The following is a 15,000-nucleotide window of genomic DNA, read 5'->3' on the forward strand; positions in this document are numbered from 1 at the left end:
TTTCCATTTGCCCTTTGTACTCCATGCTGATGTGTTGGTTTTTTCTAGGTAACAAAATCTGATTAGTAGTTTCCAGTAAGGATCATTAGTGCATACACTACTTTCAATTCCATTCTTCCACCCTGCTGTCGCTTGCATCTGCATTTGTGATCCACAAGGCCTCCAGTCAGTTTATAAAACCAAATTAGTGATTAGTCATCCCATATGTAAATGGCATAGTTTTCTACAAGCATCAAACCTGGGGAAAAATCAAATCCTAATGTTACAGAATAGTCTGACAGTGTTTTCCTGCATGATTTAAATATCAGAACAACTGCACAAGTGTTTTTTCCTTCCATTCTAGACACTGATTGGTTACTTCTGGGCTAGCAATTATGCCAGTGCTATGACGAGACCGAAACAAAGTGTACTGATTTGTAGTCCGTGATAAACTGCTGGCATATTGAATGAGGCAAAGCTTCTATCACTGGAGTATGACCCAGCTTCAAGTAGTGTTACAGGTACTGGGAAACCAGCTGGCAAGGCAACGATAAATGGCTGTAGCCAAATATACCAGGCAGTCGTTGCTGGTTCCAACTTTTGCAGATTGGTGGAGCAATAGGTGACAATTGTCAGTAAAAAAAATCACCCAATTGGTGCAGGATGGGGGCGGGGTAAGCAAAAAGATTTTGATATATTTAATGGTAGAGCTGGTTCCACTTCTGATTTTCTTGGTTATCTATGTCATTGCCTAAACTCCCAGATTAACTCTTCTATGTATTGCAGTATTTATTATTGCAGGAGAATAAGATGGGAATATCATCCAAGAAGAAGACAAGGAAATGAGGGTGTCCAAGAAAGAGCTAGATGGATTGTGTGAGAGAGAACCTGAGGTACTCCGTTATGACTGTAGAAAAAGAACGGAGCGTGGTACTGAACTGATGGAGATGCTGACAAGTTGATAAAGACACCCCAATCCCATGTTGCAGAGGGGGAGGGGTGACTGATGTTGAATAAGATGGGAATCAAAATATTACATTTTTGCTCCTTATAACTCACTACGCAACAATGAAAAGAGGCCTCCGGTCGTGAAAGTTTAGACATTTGATTTTTAAAAACAAGAGTACATCAAATCAGATTACAAAACATAGCTGTTCTTTGACATTGGAGAAATGTGTGACTTTTTTGGAATACAAATAGCCGTTTTTGTTTTCTAATGAAAACCGAGTACGAGGAAACCCAAATGAAGCCACTAATTCCTGTTCTCTTTAAACAAGGATTTCAGGGGGAGAAAAAAAAAAAGCCCACCACTGCAGCACCACAGGAAGGTGTTGGGTGGGAAAGAATAGCTAATAACAAGTGAAATGCCTGATGAGGAGAGAGGTTATTTTTTTTAAGTATGCCCCGAATGTGCTCTAGTCGTGGTGGTAGGATCCATGAAACCTAAACATTCAAGATGTTCTAAATGTAAAGCTCCTATGAGACCAGTTTTTTAATACTAATATATGGAAGCCATTGAACTTGCCTGTAGTTGTCACAATTAATGAGCCATAACATTTAGCTTAAGGTCAGAACTAATGTGTAAGACATAAGATGTCAGAGTGCCATTTTCTCTATGATGAAAGCAGAAAAAGCAGTTAACACAGTATATGCTGGTATAACTGAGTTGGGACAGTGATCTTGAAATTCCTATTGCAGCATACTGTAAGAATTCTTTGCACTACTGGATACTACATTTACAATATCATAACCACATTTTATGCTGCTTGTTAAAACTGTAAAATAGTCCGAGCTTGTAAGATAGCAGCATTCAGGCTTTCATCTAGAACTCCCTACACAACAATCTTGTGGTTTGTTTAATGGCTCCTGATAGTTCAGTATATATATCGAATAATTCCAGGACCCAAAGCCAGAGTAGCTGGTATATATACTTTGTCTCCTCACTGAGCAAATAATTTGCGCTGTCACTGGGAATAATGTTCCTGCTTCACATCTACTTTTATTGGCAGTCTCAAGGGACACTGTCTAGATTGTCAACGCAGTTCTTATACACTGAAATTTCTAACGATCATGCCGAACCATATAAAATTTGTTAATGATCAGAAGCAGGTTCCAAGAGCACAGTTCTAAAAATATCTGAAATGGCTTTCTAGACTGGAATGACAGCCACTGGCTTAGGGTACCAAAGTTCAGGAAGGTGTCAGCATCGCTTTTGGGAGTCTGAGGTCCTGTAGAGTGATATCACCTGAAGTGTTACTTTAAAACTGCCTCCTAATGCCATAACCTTTAATGGAAAATCAGAGGCCAGACTACCCCAATCCTATGTCCAAGTCTAGAAGGAAAAACTGGTGGGCCTGGATTTTTTTCTCCCCCCTTCTCAGAACCAGGAATCAGTCTGTCATAGCAGCAGTCTTCCTTCTCTTCTTGTTGAGGAGGGGGCAAGGAATCCAAATATAAAAGTTTGTTTATGAATCTGTCTGCAGGCTACAAAGAAATTGAAAGGAACCCAGAGCTGACTTAGCCCAATGCTAGAAGGGAGACAAAATTGAGACTTTGCCCTGCAAGCACTACCAAGTGCCAAAATATGGTTTGGGCACATTTGAAACTCCATCTACTAGGTGTCCCTTGTCATACAGTGGTTGGTGGTAGCACATGTCCTTCCCAGAAGGCATAGTTGGTTATTGGTCCTCTATCACATCATGTCTGCCATGGAAAGCCTTGGGTTTAAGTCTAAAATGTGAATTCTCTGTCAGGAGTGTGAAGCATTAAACCGCCTAAAATTACATATAAATTAAAAGTGGAACCGAGTGTATATAACAACCAGCATTAGTAAGATTTAACGTTTACCACAGTCCCAACAAAGAAAATGAGAATTTACAAATATGCTACACATAACACAAACTATCCAAATTAAATGGTTTACCCTAAACCCATGAGCTTTACCTGTCTCAGCTTGGTTCTCTCCAGTCAACCAGGGTAGACTTCCAGAACTAGAACTGATCCTCAAAAAAGGGTTTGACTAAATGTTCTGCTTAAGTGCACATTTCTGAGCATATGCAGTCAAATCTACAGCTGGCAAAAACAGCATATTATAAAGGCAAGCTTTCAAGCAAAAGTCTGGGCTTGCTTGCCAGTGAGCACACCGAGAGAGACGCACAGACTCAGACTCCTCTCTCCCTCTTGAATTTGAGGCATTCTTTGCAGAGGAGCAAGTCTGCACATTTCCACTGCCCCCCCCCCCCCAAACTTTAATACTGCAAGAAGGTTGCACATTTATTGAGAGCATGTTGGAACCTTAGCTCCTTTCATTTATTGTTGTCTGACCTCAGAGTGATAATTCAGCAGGTATGAGGGTAAAGCTCCTTCATGGGAGGTGATGGGAGCTTGATGAATTGCATAGTGTTTTTTTTTCCTCCAAGTGTAGCCTTTATATTATGAAGTGGATCATTATGCCATGTTGTATATGTTACGGTTTTCTACAGTAAGAACATGCTACCTCCCTAAGTTGAGGATTTGATTGCATATGAGCAATGTTGTACAGTCTGACCGAGGGGCATTCAATGAAACTTGGTAGATCCCAAAGGAGTCGCAGACAAACTGTTAAAATGTTGTTGTAGAAATTAGTCTGAATTTAAAAGGGCGAAGAGGTGTAGATTATCATTGACTGCTGTACTGCTTAGTTCATTTATGTTTTATACTTGTACCTAAATATAAATTGCACTGAATGTTTTTCAAATTGTAGTCTTTCCTAAAACAATTCCTCTTTCAACGTATTGCCCCACCTGTACTACATTGCACACTATCCAAACAGAAAAACTTTTCCATGATTTTCATTCCTGCCACACTATGAGAACTCCTATCTCAGTGTCCATATTAATACATCACATACATAGAATACAGCAGCCTGAATAAAAGGATCATGTCAGATTTCTTTTTTTCCTGGAGGGTATAAAATGCAACCAAACAAAACAATTCCTTGTGTTTTTACATTTGAAATACATTCTTCTAGTCCTACTTCTAATGTACAAAATGTTCATAATCTGCATGTCTTCATCTTTTATATTTATGATTATTCTGTCACACAAGTCGTACTTCTTTTTCACTCTGTCTGCACATAGCTGTTGGTTCTACCTTCAGATGTAATCTAATCTCCAAGAGAATCCTCAAGTCTATACCTACCTGCTGAATAAAGTAATAATAAAGCAACATTTTCAAACTTGCTCGTAAACCATTCGCATTCATGCAGCCTCCATAAATTCTTGTTCCTTTTAGGTTGCTTTGCTTTTTATAGTCCCTGCTTTCTTGCAGTCCTCCTCATTTTTCTGCGGTGCACTTCTTGACTGAGGCCTTTCAGAAGACTAGACACAGCTAAGTGTTCCCTCAGATCTATGAATAAGAATAAAATCAAACTACAAACACTAAAATGCTGCAGATCGATGCTTTCGTTTCAAAAAAATAACCTTTCAAAAAAAGAGAAAAACGAAAACATTACAAAAGGAAAACTCTTTCACTTTGCAATTCCCTAACCAAAAACTCCTCTGCATTCAGACTAAGTCTGCCTAAGTAGCGTTAATGTTAGAGCGGGTTTTTCTAAGCTAAGGTGCGTGTTTGGGGTTACAGGTAGGGTTATAAGTTATTAGTAAGAATGGATAACCATGAATACACGTTCCACATTCTATCACATTCCTAGGCACACTTTTGTTAAGTCAGTAACAAGTAAGTGTGTAGATTCGGTCATTTGACATTAGGGTGCTCTCTCCCATATGTGCCCCCCCCACACACACACACACACACACACACACACACACACACACACACACACACACACACACACACACACACACACACACACACACACACATCCAAGTCATGCTGTTCTCTGCTCCCTTCTTAGTGTTGCTTCATTTGTATGCAGTCACCAATATGAGGGAACGTTGCATTTTCTCAGCATACAGATCACAGGGTTAGGTGACTGCAGACAGTAAAAGCACAAATTATGCAGTGAAGTTTCACATGCTTTACCGGCCCATTACTGCTGATGATGCCTGCCTTTTTTCTGAAAAGCACTTTTGATTTTACAATTGCAGGTGCATACGTGGGGTATGACAGTGCAGCAGAATTGCCTTGCTGCAAAAACAAAAAAGGCTTTGAGCTCAGTTTTTAACTTTTGCCATTAAGTCGGTCTTTTTTCATGCTGCATATAATGATAAAACCTGCTTAATTAGGTCAAAGTAGTGCAAGTAATCAGAGCTTTAGAAGCCTGGAGAGTCCTGCAATGACATTTTTCTGAGGAGGCTGTGAATGGTACAGTTCAGGGAAGATTTTTTGCATTGTATGCTGGCTAGTTAAAAAAGTTAAAGATAAATATAAGGGTGGCTGGTAGCAGTGAGAATGCAATTCAGTGCAGGATACAGCTTGCATATGCAGTGTATGAGGCACGATTCATAAGCGTTGTAATTCCTACTATATGATCATATAGGGTGACAATGCCTATTTCGTTTAAGTAAAGGGGGTTCACCAAATGAGCGTTGATTCAGTGGTGGCTCAATTATTTACTTAGAAAATTAATATGTGGTTGAAAAAAATGTGTGGTGTGGATTTTGGCGAAGTCATAAACTTGGCGACGAGTACTGAAACGGTGTTTGGCCAAAATGTTGCACAGTTAGCTGAGCTTTGAAGCTATACTAATCCAAATATTGTACTTCTCATGAGATAATTGAAAGGCTATGAGAAGGGAGACGACTCTTGAGAATTCTGCAGGTAAAAGATATCCCAAAGTCCTTAGAAGGTTATATTCATTAAAACAGAAGACCCTCTGTGGGGAATATTGGGGTAGATAATAGCCTTTGATCTTAACCTGTAACCGTCTTCCTACTGTTCTGGTATAATGACTAGGAATAACAAAAATTAATGACTATAGATCCTATGTGGCATCCAGGATTCACCTGGGAAAAGTGGCATTCAGGATTCACGTAGGAAAAGTGGCATTCAAGATTCACGTAAGAAAAGAACATCTCTGAAATGCAAGATAGAGCAGGATCACAGGTGACTGTATCTTGATGGCGGAAGTTTTTTTTACATGAAAAAAATAATGGCCCTTTTTGCAGTCATATTACTTGCATAAACATTACCAAGAGTCATTTACAATTTACACTTACAAATTTCTGAAGTTGGACATGGTGGCAGCTTGATTCTGATGCTTCGCCCCTCCCTTGCCAGCTTACAGTATGATCTTATTTGTTAGCTTAAACTTAACACAAAGTTGTGTTTTTAATCTGGAGTAGATTTAAATCGGCAGCTATTTCCTTTAGAGTTCATATTTGTAGAAAGCAGCTAAAAAGAGAAAAAAGTTTAAAAAAATCTCCGCGCAACATCTCCACATTGTGTGTAGGCAGCTGGATGCCAGTCTAATACTTATTAGACATGGACCTGTCTATAAGTAGATGAGAACTTTGATTTGATTTTTGAGGTGCAGAAAATAAACACCACTATTGTAGATTACATAGCCCATTCGTATGTAAAGATAAGACCTAGAAATAGCAGTAACCAAACATTTTGATCACTACTGAATCAGGAGTCCAATCTTAAGGAGTTAGATTCAGATCTCAGAATGCAGAATCAAACATTTGCAGAGCAAGAATATTATCCTGGAGGATAGAGGGTGCAGGAATAATCTTTGTCTAATAGGGGTACCTGAAAATTCAGAAAACTGTGATTGTTGCTTATGTGTATGCATGTTGGATTGGACTGGGATTCAGCAACATGAGTTATTGAAAATGCACATAGGGAACCACCACCTAATAAAGTAGCAGCATATTTCCCCTGCCCAGTTCTTGTGACTTTTCTTAATTCTGCAATAAAAGAATGTGTTACTACATTTGTGGCTCCCTGGTAAAACTTTTACCACTGGCAGTGCATGTATATTTATTAATCAAGATTTCCCGTTACAGAATAGGTAACATATGGTTGAATTATGGCTATCCATGAAGATCACCTGACTAAATGGTTGGAAATGCAATGGGTCTACCCAGCTGTCTTGAAAGTGTTTTGCCAGATGGTTCTGAATCTTTTCTTCAGCTGAGAAAACCTTCAAAAAGTTGCAGGATTCTTCTTCTGTTAGTGAGGATGGTAACTGTCGTCCTAAATCAAATGAGGTTAACCCAAGTTCAAACTCTCCCTCTAAGCAGCCTTTAGTCCCTTTTCCAGTCTGTAAGAGATGACTCCTGTCTCAGACCCCCACACGTGTGGCTGCCTGCTCTGCCGCTAATGACTCTTCATGAAGCTTATTCAGTAGCACGTTGTTTTTATACTTGGAGCAGCTGATTTTTTATGGCATAAGTTTTTTTTTTTTTTTTTTTTTTTTTTACACTATGGGAGGAATTACTAACAAACTCTGTTGGAATTGTCATGTTTTTCTCACTTGTGTTTTGATAATCCAGTTTTAGGGTATTGTTGTGGTAGTTTTAATGGGGGTGGAATTATGACTACTTCTGCTTCCTAACACTGATGTCTGTACTTTAAGACGTGAAAAGTCAATTTGCTTCTTGTCATTTAGAGTGCTAAAATCATTCTGTTGTCATTTTGTCATATGTAATGTCTGTTTTTGTACATAGCTCTCTGGGGGGGACCTAAATATTATTAACATCTTAGGGTTTAAAAGTGTTAGACACCCACTTGTCAGTGAATCAACTCTGTCACAAGCATTTTGAGTAAAATTTTCTCCCAAACTGATATTTTTATTCCAAATCTTTTGATACTGGATATTTGCTCACTGACACTGGATAGTATTAGATTTCTTTGAGTTAATGCATTAATGCATGAATGAGATAATGACACAAGTTTATGCTTACAAGGCCACTTACTTTCCATAACAGTAAATAAGTGCAGGATGCTTTTTACATATCTATTCTCTGAAGCCCCATTTTATTTACTTATAGGAAACTCACCTGACACAAGTGGAAAGTTAGCATCTGATCAAAGGAACCTATTCCCAAGGTTACTCTTCGGTTTTTAAATGTGGAGTGATAATAAGTCAGAAATTATTTTGCTATTCTCAGTAGTTGACTATAGGTGACCAGGGCAGGCTTGAACTTCTGAGAGGCAAACTGTATGGCTTGGATCTCACCTTAGTAAATGTTTATCCTCCCACCAACCACACCAAATAAAAGACATTTTTGTTTGCTTTACTGATTGGATGTCATTTTTGGAGGGCGTCACCGTATGGTGTCACCATACGGCATCTCTATATGGGAAGGGGGCTGGAATATCACTGTCTCACCTTTTAAGGTCTCCTCTGGACCAAGGAAAGCTTATGAATTACTGATGGGGAGAGATTTTAAGAGATGTCTTTCTAGGTTTGTCATGGATGATGTCCATGTTTTACTAGTATTACCACCTAATATTTACTTGCACAGTTCACTGGTAATATTTTTATTAATCAGGAGCACAAATACATGTTGCATGATATGAGAACTTCTTCAGGTCAAGTCGCAGACCATGCCTCGTTAATATTACCCTTGCAAATCTTCCCTCATGTCTCTCCATGGAGACTGAAAATGAACCTGTAGTTATGTAGGAGTGACGTTGCCACAGAAAGTACAAAGTCCCTCTTTCAGCAGAGGAGATCTAACCTCCCCAGTCAGACGCACCTATTTCTGTTGCTTGGAAGGAATTAAAAGACCAACTGTTTAGGTGTTTGCATACTTAGTCTGAGGAAGTTAAACACAATTTTACCTGTAAACTATGGGCTGCCCAAGTAGAAATATATGTGCAATACAATAACAGATGAGTAGAGGTATCACAGGTCTGGAACACAAGTTTGAAACCTGTAAAAAGAATACAGAGTTGCTTTTGTTTTACAAAACAGAAGAGGCTTACAAAACCCATTTTGACATGTACCCCACCAGCGCCAGAATTTTCTCTGTATTTCTGAAGAAGCTGGAAGTTGAAAGGCAAATCAGACATCAGAACTCTGATAGAATGTGTGTTGACATGGTCGGAATTGTTGATGTTTTTGTTGTTTGTTATTGTATTTTGGGGCAGGGGAAATATTACCTGTAACTAAAGAAATACTAAACTTTATAGAAACTGTTCTGATAAAAGAACCTTTCCTCAGAGGAAGCAGATAGCTTTGTTCCTATTTCCCCTTGGGATGTTTTAGACACAATGTCACTATTGTCTGATGGGAAGATCTCTGGATCAGATGGTATTACCTTGGAAATTTACAAATGGGGAAGACCAACTTTGATCAGTTCTTTATTAAATTATGTAATGCATTGTTGCAGGATTCCTTCCCACCTTCAACATGGGAGGAGGCCATTATAACTGTAATCCTTAAACCAGGCAAAGATTTCTCCCTTCCCCTCGTACTATTGGCCAGTATCATTTTTAAACCATGATTACCCCCTTTTTATGCCTATTCTTGCTCATAGGCTGTTGAACTACATATGATAATTTGATTAAAATGACCTTATTAACTGAAAATGCATAATCCCTGTACCAGTTGTTACTTTTGGTTAATGTGGATAGGGAAAGGCATTTGCCAGAGTTATCTCTGGGTTTTCCTTATGCATGTTATAAAGTCCATGAACATGGGCCATTTTGAAATCAATAGGTCATTTTCCAACTCTTCCTTCACTAAGAGGAGGAGGAGGAGGCAAGATTGCTCTGTTTCACCTTTATTAGCCCATTACCTGTGACCCCTTGCAATAATGTGGTGTAATTCTTTTATACTAGGGTATTCAATGGATGGAATTGACTGTAAACTATCACTATATATGGACAACATATTATTATATTTATCAAATCCAGAAGCGCATTTGCTTGTACTCTTTCCAGAAATCCAGTATTTTGGCTACATCTTCTTCTTCTTTCGGCTTTTCCCGGTTAGGGGTCGCCACAGCGGATCACCTTGTCCGCACATTGAATGGCAGTGGAGTTTTACGGTGTCGAGTTGCCAGCCCGGCGCCCAACCTTCCACAGAAGGCACACTCACATGCACACCTAGGGCCAATTTAGAGTGTCCAATCCACCTGCAGCATGTCTTTGGGATGTGGGAGGAAACCGGAGCACCCGGAGGAAACCCACGCGACCACAGGGAGGACATGCAGACTCCGCACAGAAGGCACCCCAGCCGAGGATCGAACCGGAGAACCTCTTGCTGTGAGGCAGCAATGCTAACCACTGCACCACCGTGGCCGTCAAGTTATAAAATTAATTCCACTAAAACATTAAAAATTAACTACAAACTGTCCCCTGGAGTATTAGCAAAATTCCCTTTTTTGCAGAACTCAGTAGGTTTCACTTATTTAGGGATATGCTTTAACTATGATAATCTTATTAATAGAATAACACTGAGTGGTGGTTCTTATGCCTGGATCCCCCCCCCCCAGAAAATAACAGCAATTTATTGGTTTAGTCTTCTTTAAATTTATTCCTTGCAAAACCAGCAATACCGATTATTCATCCTGCCTACTACTGGACAGCTATATGTAATTATTGTGGCAATTTTATTTGGGGTTCAGATAAATGGTGCCATCTTAAACTAGGTCTTTCTTTCCATGTTGTACAAGAGGGGCCTTGGACTTCCAGATTTGAAAATATATGCCTTGGCTGCAAGGATTAAGACATTTGGTGACCTGGTAAAGCTGGAAAAGAAGGCAAGTTGGTGTGATATCTTAAGTACAGTAGATATAAAAAGTTTACACACCCCTGTTAAAATGCCAGGCTTTTGTAATAAGTCCACAATAAATCATTTCAAAACTTTTCCCACCTTTAATGTGACCTATACCCTGTACAATTCAATTGAAAAACAAATCTGTTGGGGGGAAAAATATAAAAAATGTACAATGCGCTGGTTGCATAAGTGTGCACACCCTTAAACTAATACTTTGTTGTGTGTGCACACCTTTAAACTAGTACTTTGTTGAACTACACTTTGATTTAATTACAGCATTCAGCCTTCTTGGGTAGGAGTCTATCAGCATGGCACATCTTGACTTGGCAATATTTGTCCACTCTTCCTTGCAAAAGCGCTCCAAATCTGTTAGATTGTGAGGGGATCTCTTGTGCACAGCCCTCTTCAGGTCATCCTACATATTTTCTATTAGATTTAGGTCTGGGCTCTGGCTGGGCCATTCCAAAACTTTAATTTTTTTCTGGTGAAGCCATTCTTTTGTTGATTTGGATGTATGCTTGGGGTCATTGTCATGTTGAAAGGTGAAATTCCTCTTCATCTTCAGCTTTCTAGGAGACACCTGAAGTTTTTGGGCTAAAAGTGACTGGTATTTGGAAATGTTCATAATTCCCTTCACCTTGAATAAAGCCCCAGTTCCAGCTGAAGTAAAGCAACCCCAAAGCATGATACTGCCACCACCATGCATGCTTCACCATGGGGATGGTGTTCGTTTGGTGATTCAAAGTGTTTTTGCGCCAAATGTACTTTTTGGAATTGTGGCCAAAAAGTTTAACCTCAGTCCCATCAGACCATAATACATTGTCCCACATGCTTTTGGGAGACTTTATGTATTGTTTTGCAAATTTTAGCCTGGCCTGGATGCTTTTCTGCGTAAGAAAAGGCTACTGTCTTGCAACCCTACCCCATAGTCTAGACATATGGAGAATACGGGAGATTGTCACATGTAGTACACAGCCAGTACTTGCCAGAAATTCCTGCAACTCCTTCGGTGTTGCTGTGTGTGTCTTGGCAGCCTCCCTGACCAGTTTTTGTGTTGTCTTTTCATCAATTTTGGAGGGACATCCAGTTCTTTGCAACGTCACTGTTGTCCCATATTTTTTTCACTTTTTGATGACTGTTTTCACTGTGTTCCATGGTATATCCAATGCTGTGGAAATTTTTTTGTACCCTTCTCCTGACTGATACCTTTCAACAGTGAGTCCCTTGGATGCTTTGTAAGCTGTCTGTGAACCATGGCTTTTGCTGCAGCAGGCAACTCAGTAAATCTCAGAAAAATTCTAGTAGGACAGCTGAACTTTATTTGCGGTTAATCAGTCTCTTTAATTGATGGCTGGTGTGTACCCAAGAAGACTGAATGTTATAATTAAATCAAAAGGTGCTTCAACAAAGTATTAGTTTAAGGGTGTGTGCACACAACATTAAGGATGTGCATACTTGCACAACCAGCATATTGTAAGTTTTTTTTATTTTTATATATTTTTTTCCCCTAAAAGATTTGTTTGTTTTTCATTTGAATTGTATAGGTTATAGGCCACATTTAAAGGTGGGAAAAGTTTTGAAATGATTTATTGTGGTCTCATTTTTTTTTAATCGCAAAAACCTGGCATTTTAACAGGGGTGTGTAAACTTTTTATATCCACTGTAGGTTCTAGAAATCCCCTCCTCTAATCTTTCAAAAATGCTCTCATTTCCAACTACTACTTTCAGTTTTATCTTTGTGAGCTCAGGGAGTACACGAAGGACTTAAAGTTACAGCCTCTGATGCTTGGCCTAAGGAATTTTTACAAATTCATACGTCTCAAAACTGAGAACTCTGGTGACAATGGGTTATTGTAATTCTAGGTTTGTACCATCCTAGTTGGTGAAATGTATGTAATAGAAGATATCACACATTTGATGAGTATTCTTGCTTAATAGCTTAATAGCTTAGGCTCATTTATTTTTCTTTCAGGTGATAGCTGTTGTAATGGACATCTTTACAGATGTAGATATCTTCAAGGACATGCTTGACATGAGTTTCAAGAAGAAGGTGCCAGTGTATATCATCCTTGATGAAGACCACGTTGAACATTTTCTTCAAATGTGTGAAAGAGCAGCAATGCATGTGGGACACCTCAAGGTTTGTGATGTTGCACTAGTTCATTGTCATTAAATACTGAGATCTGCTATGAAAATGAGGATAGTTTTATGCTAATGTATTTATAATTTAGCTCTAAAATCTCTAGTTTTGTACTACTTTATCCGAATTAGTCACAAGTGTTTTATTTCTCTTAGGCATTTTACAGCAAAGTGCATATTACTTAAAAGTAATGAAACCACAATCATTTTATACACCATTCTTTCATTAGAATATACATATGAATCTGCAGCAGAAATCATTTTCCAGTTGTAGTAGGATACTGTTGGCATGCTTATTATAGCAAATATTCTGCTCTACTATGCCTTTCTGAAACTCAGAATCTCAAATTGTCAAGCAAGTTGTTTCTCGCCTCTGTGGTGAAGTCATACGATACCACAGAGATACCTTACTAAAAGGATAGAAGACCTAAAATAACATAACTATCTCAATGACCTGTCACTATATTTGGTATCCTACAGACTGCTAAGAAGTGACCTGTGTCTGGTATGCAAGGTATCGTCCAACCCAATACTGATGGATTTACTGCACATCATTGAGTCAAGTGGCATCAGAAATACTCCATCAAGGGACCTAAACCTCTTCTGCAACATCAAAAGAGTGGTTTGGAGGGACAGGTATATTTTCCAAAGGATACTGTTGGCATAGAACAGAGTCCCCAATCCACATAAAGTTCATCCCTGTCCATTTTCAAGAGCAAGTTAGACCTATGGATGGGAAACATAAAAGTTACCCCTGGACTGCCTCCTGTACTACTGATGGACAGCTACAGATCATAAATGCTTTATCCCATGCATGGGTCCCTCAAATTATCGACCACAAGATAGATGAGGCCAATCTGTAACCAAATGGGATGGGTTACTTTGACCACAAGAAAGGAAACTGGCTAAGTTTAAAATGGCCACAAGGGCAACTAGCCTAGTACTTACCTGTGAACATACAGAGAGACATATTCACAACTTTGCAAGTGTAGCAACAACACAACAGCAAAAACATTTTGCAGGTGAAGGCAAGCCTCCTTAGATCCCCCCCCCCCCCCAAGCTGGGTTTTTTTCTCCACTCACCTTTTACTTTATTCTTACTCCATGATCAAACTTTAAGAAGAGGGAAGTTTTGCTGTTTCCTCAAGACACTGCAATCTCAATAACAAAGATTTTGAGTGATCAAACAAATGACAGAAACCAATGCATCAAGCAAGTATGTTCATGAAGATGGGTATGACCATTTTGAACTTCAGAAGATGAAGGGAAAAAAACAGGCTAGATTACTTTAGTTGCACAATGTATGGTCCTAAAGCATGAATGGGGTCCCCTATGCAGTCAAAATAACTGCTGCTACATATTTAAAATAGTGTGCACCTCCTGCAAAGGTAACCACTATGGAAAGTTTCTGCAAACCTGACTTTGGGCTCCTAAAAACAGAGGTGGCTAACTTCATAGCACCCATGTGAATGGAAAATAGATGCAGGACTCCCGAATCGAACACCAATGCACTGTGCGAACATGTACATAAATGCATGGAACTAGCCATACCGAACAGAACCAAGACACTCTCCTCCAAAAAAGGAAGCCAATCTGGTGGTCCCTGCGATTAATAAACTCTACATCAGAAGGAAGAAACTGTTGCAGAAAAAGGTGAAGTCCCAAGACCGGAAAAACTCCCTTATTAGCCTCAACAAAAAGTTGAGATCCCTCATCAAATCTAAAGCCACCTATGAAGGCAGAATTGTGGCAGACACTATAAAAACAACCACAAAGCCTTCTGTAGTTATATCAAGAATCTCCATGGCAATACCCAGATTTGCTCTGAGTTACTGCACAATGGTACCTCCTATACTGAGCCAATAGATATTGCCAACATACTGGCCGACAGATTCAGCACCAACTTTACCCCTCTCTCCCCCTGTAAAGGACCAATCGCAATACTGGAAGTATGCCAGGCACCAAGCATTACTGCAGCACAGGTTGAGGCTGCATTGTCCAAGGCCAAAAAAACAGCTTCTATGGGGCCTGATATAATATACCTGGCTGTGTTGTACATGAACTACAAAGTGAACTGGCACCACATCTGTGTGTCCTGTTCACTCACAACCTCACCTCAGGTTTTGTCCCTACCAAATGGTGCACTGCTACAGTTATCCCTCTCCATAAAGGGGGAGCGACTACAGACCCTGGGAATTGTCATCCTA

At 39.4% G+C, this 15,000-nt stretch overlaps 2 protein-coding genes across 2 annotated transcripts in view; one reads left to right on the top strand and one right to left on the bottom strand.

Moving 5' to 3' along the window:
• Nucleotides 1–15,000, bottom strand: part of SLC5A10 (solute carrier family 5 member 10) — a 1,811,293-nt gene that overhangs the window by 665,935 nt on the left and 1,130,358 nt on the right. The gene's annotated exons all lie outside the window — the stretch shown is intronic.
• Nucleotides 1–15,000, top strand: part of FAM83G (family with sequence similarity 83 member G) — a 254,449-nt gene that overhangs the window by 89,707 nt on the left and 149,742 nt on the right. The window contains exon 2 of the mRNA XM_044089580.1: nucleotides 12,627–12,794. Within this exon, the coding sequence (XP_043945515.1) occupies nucleotides 12,627–12,794 (168 nt within the window). The remainder of the gene's footprint in view (nucleotides 1–12,626; nucleotides 12,795–15,000) is intronic.

This window comes from Protopterus annectens, chromosome 12.part0 (assembly GCF_019279795.1).
Source record: "Protopterus annectens isolate FY-2018-M chromosome 12.part0, PAN1.0, whole genome shotgun sequence".
NCBI classification, from domain to species: domain Eukaryota; kingdom Metazoa; phylum Chordata; order Ceratodontiformes; family Protopteridae; genus Protopterus; species Protopterus annectens.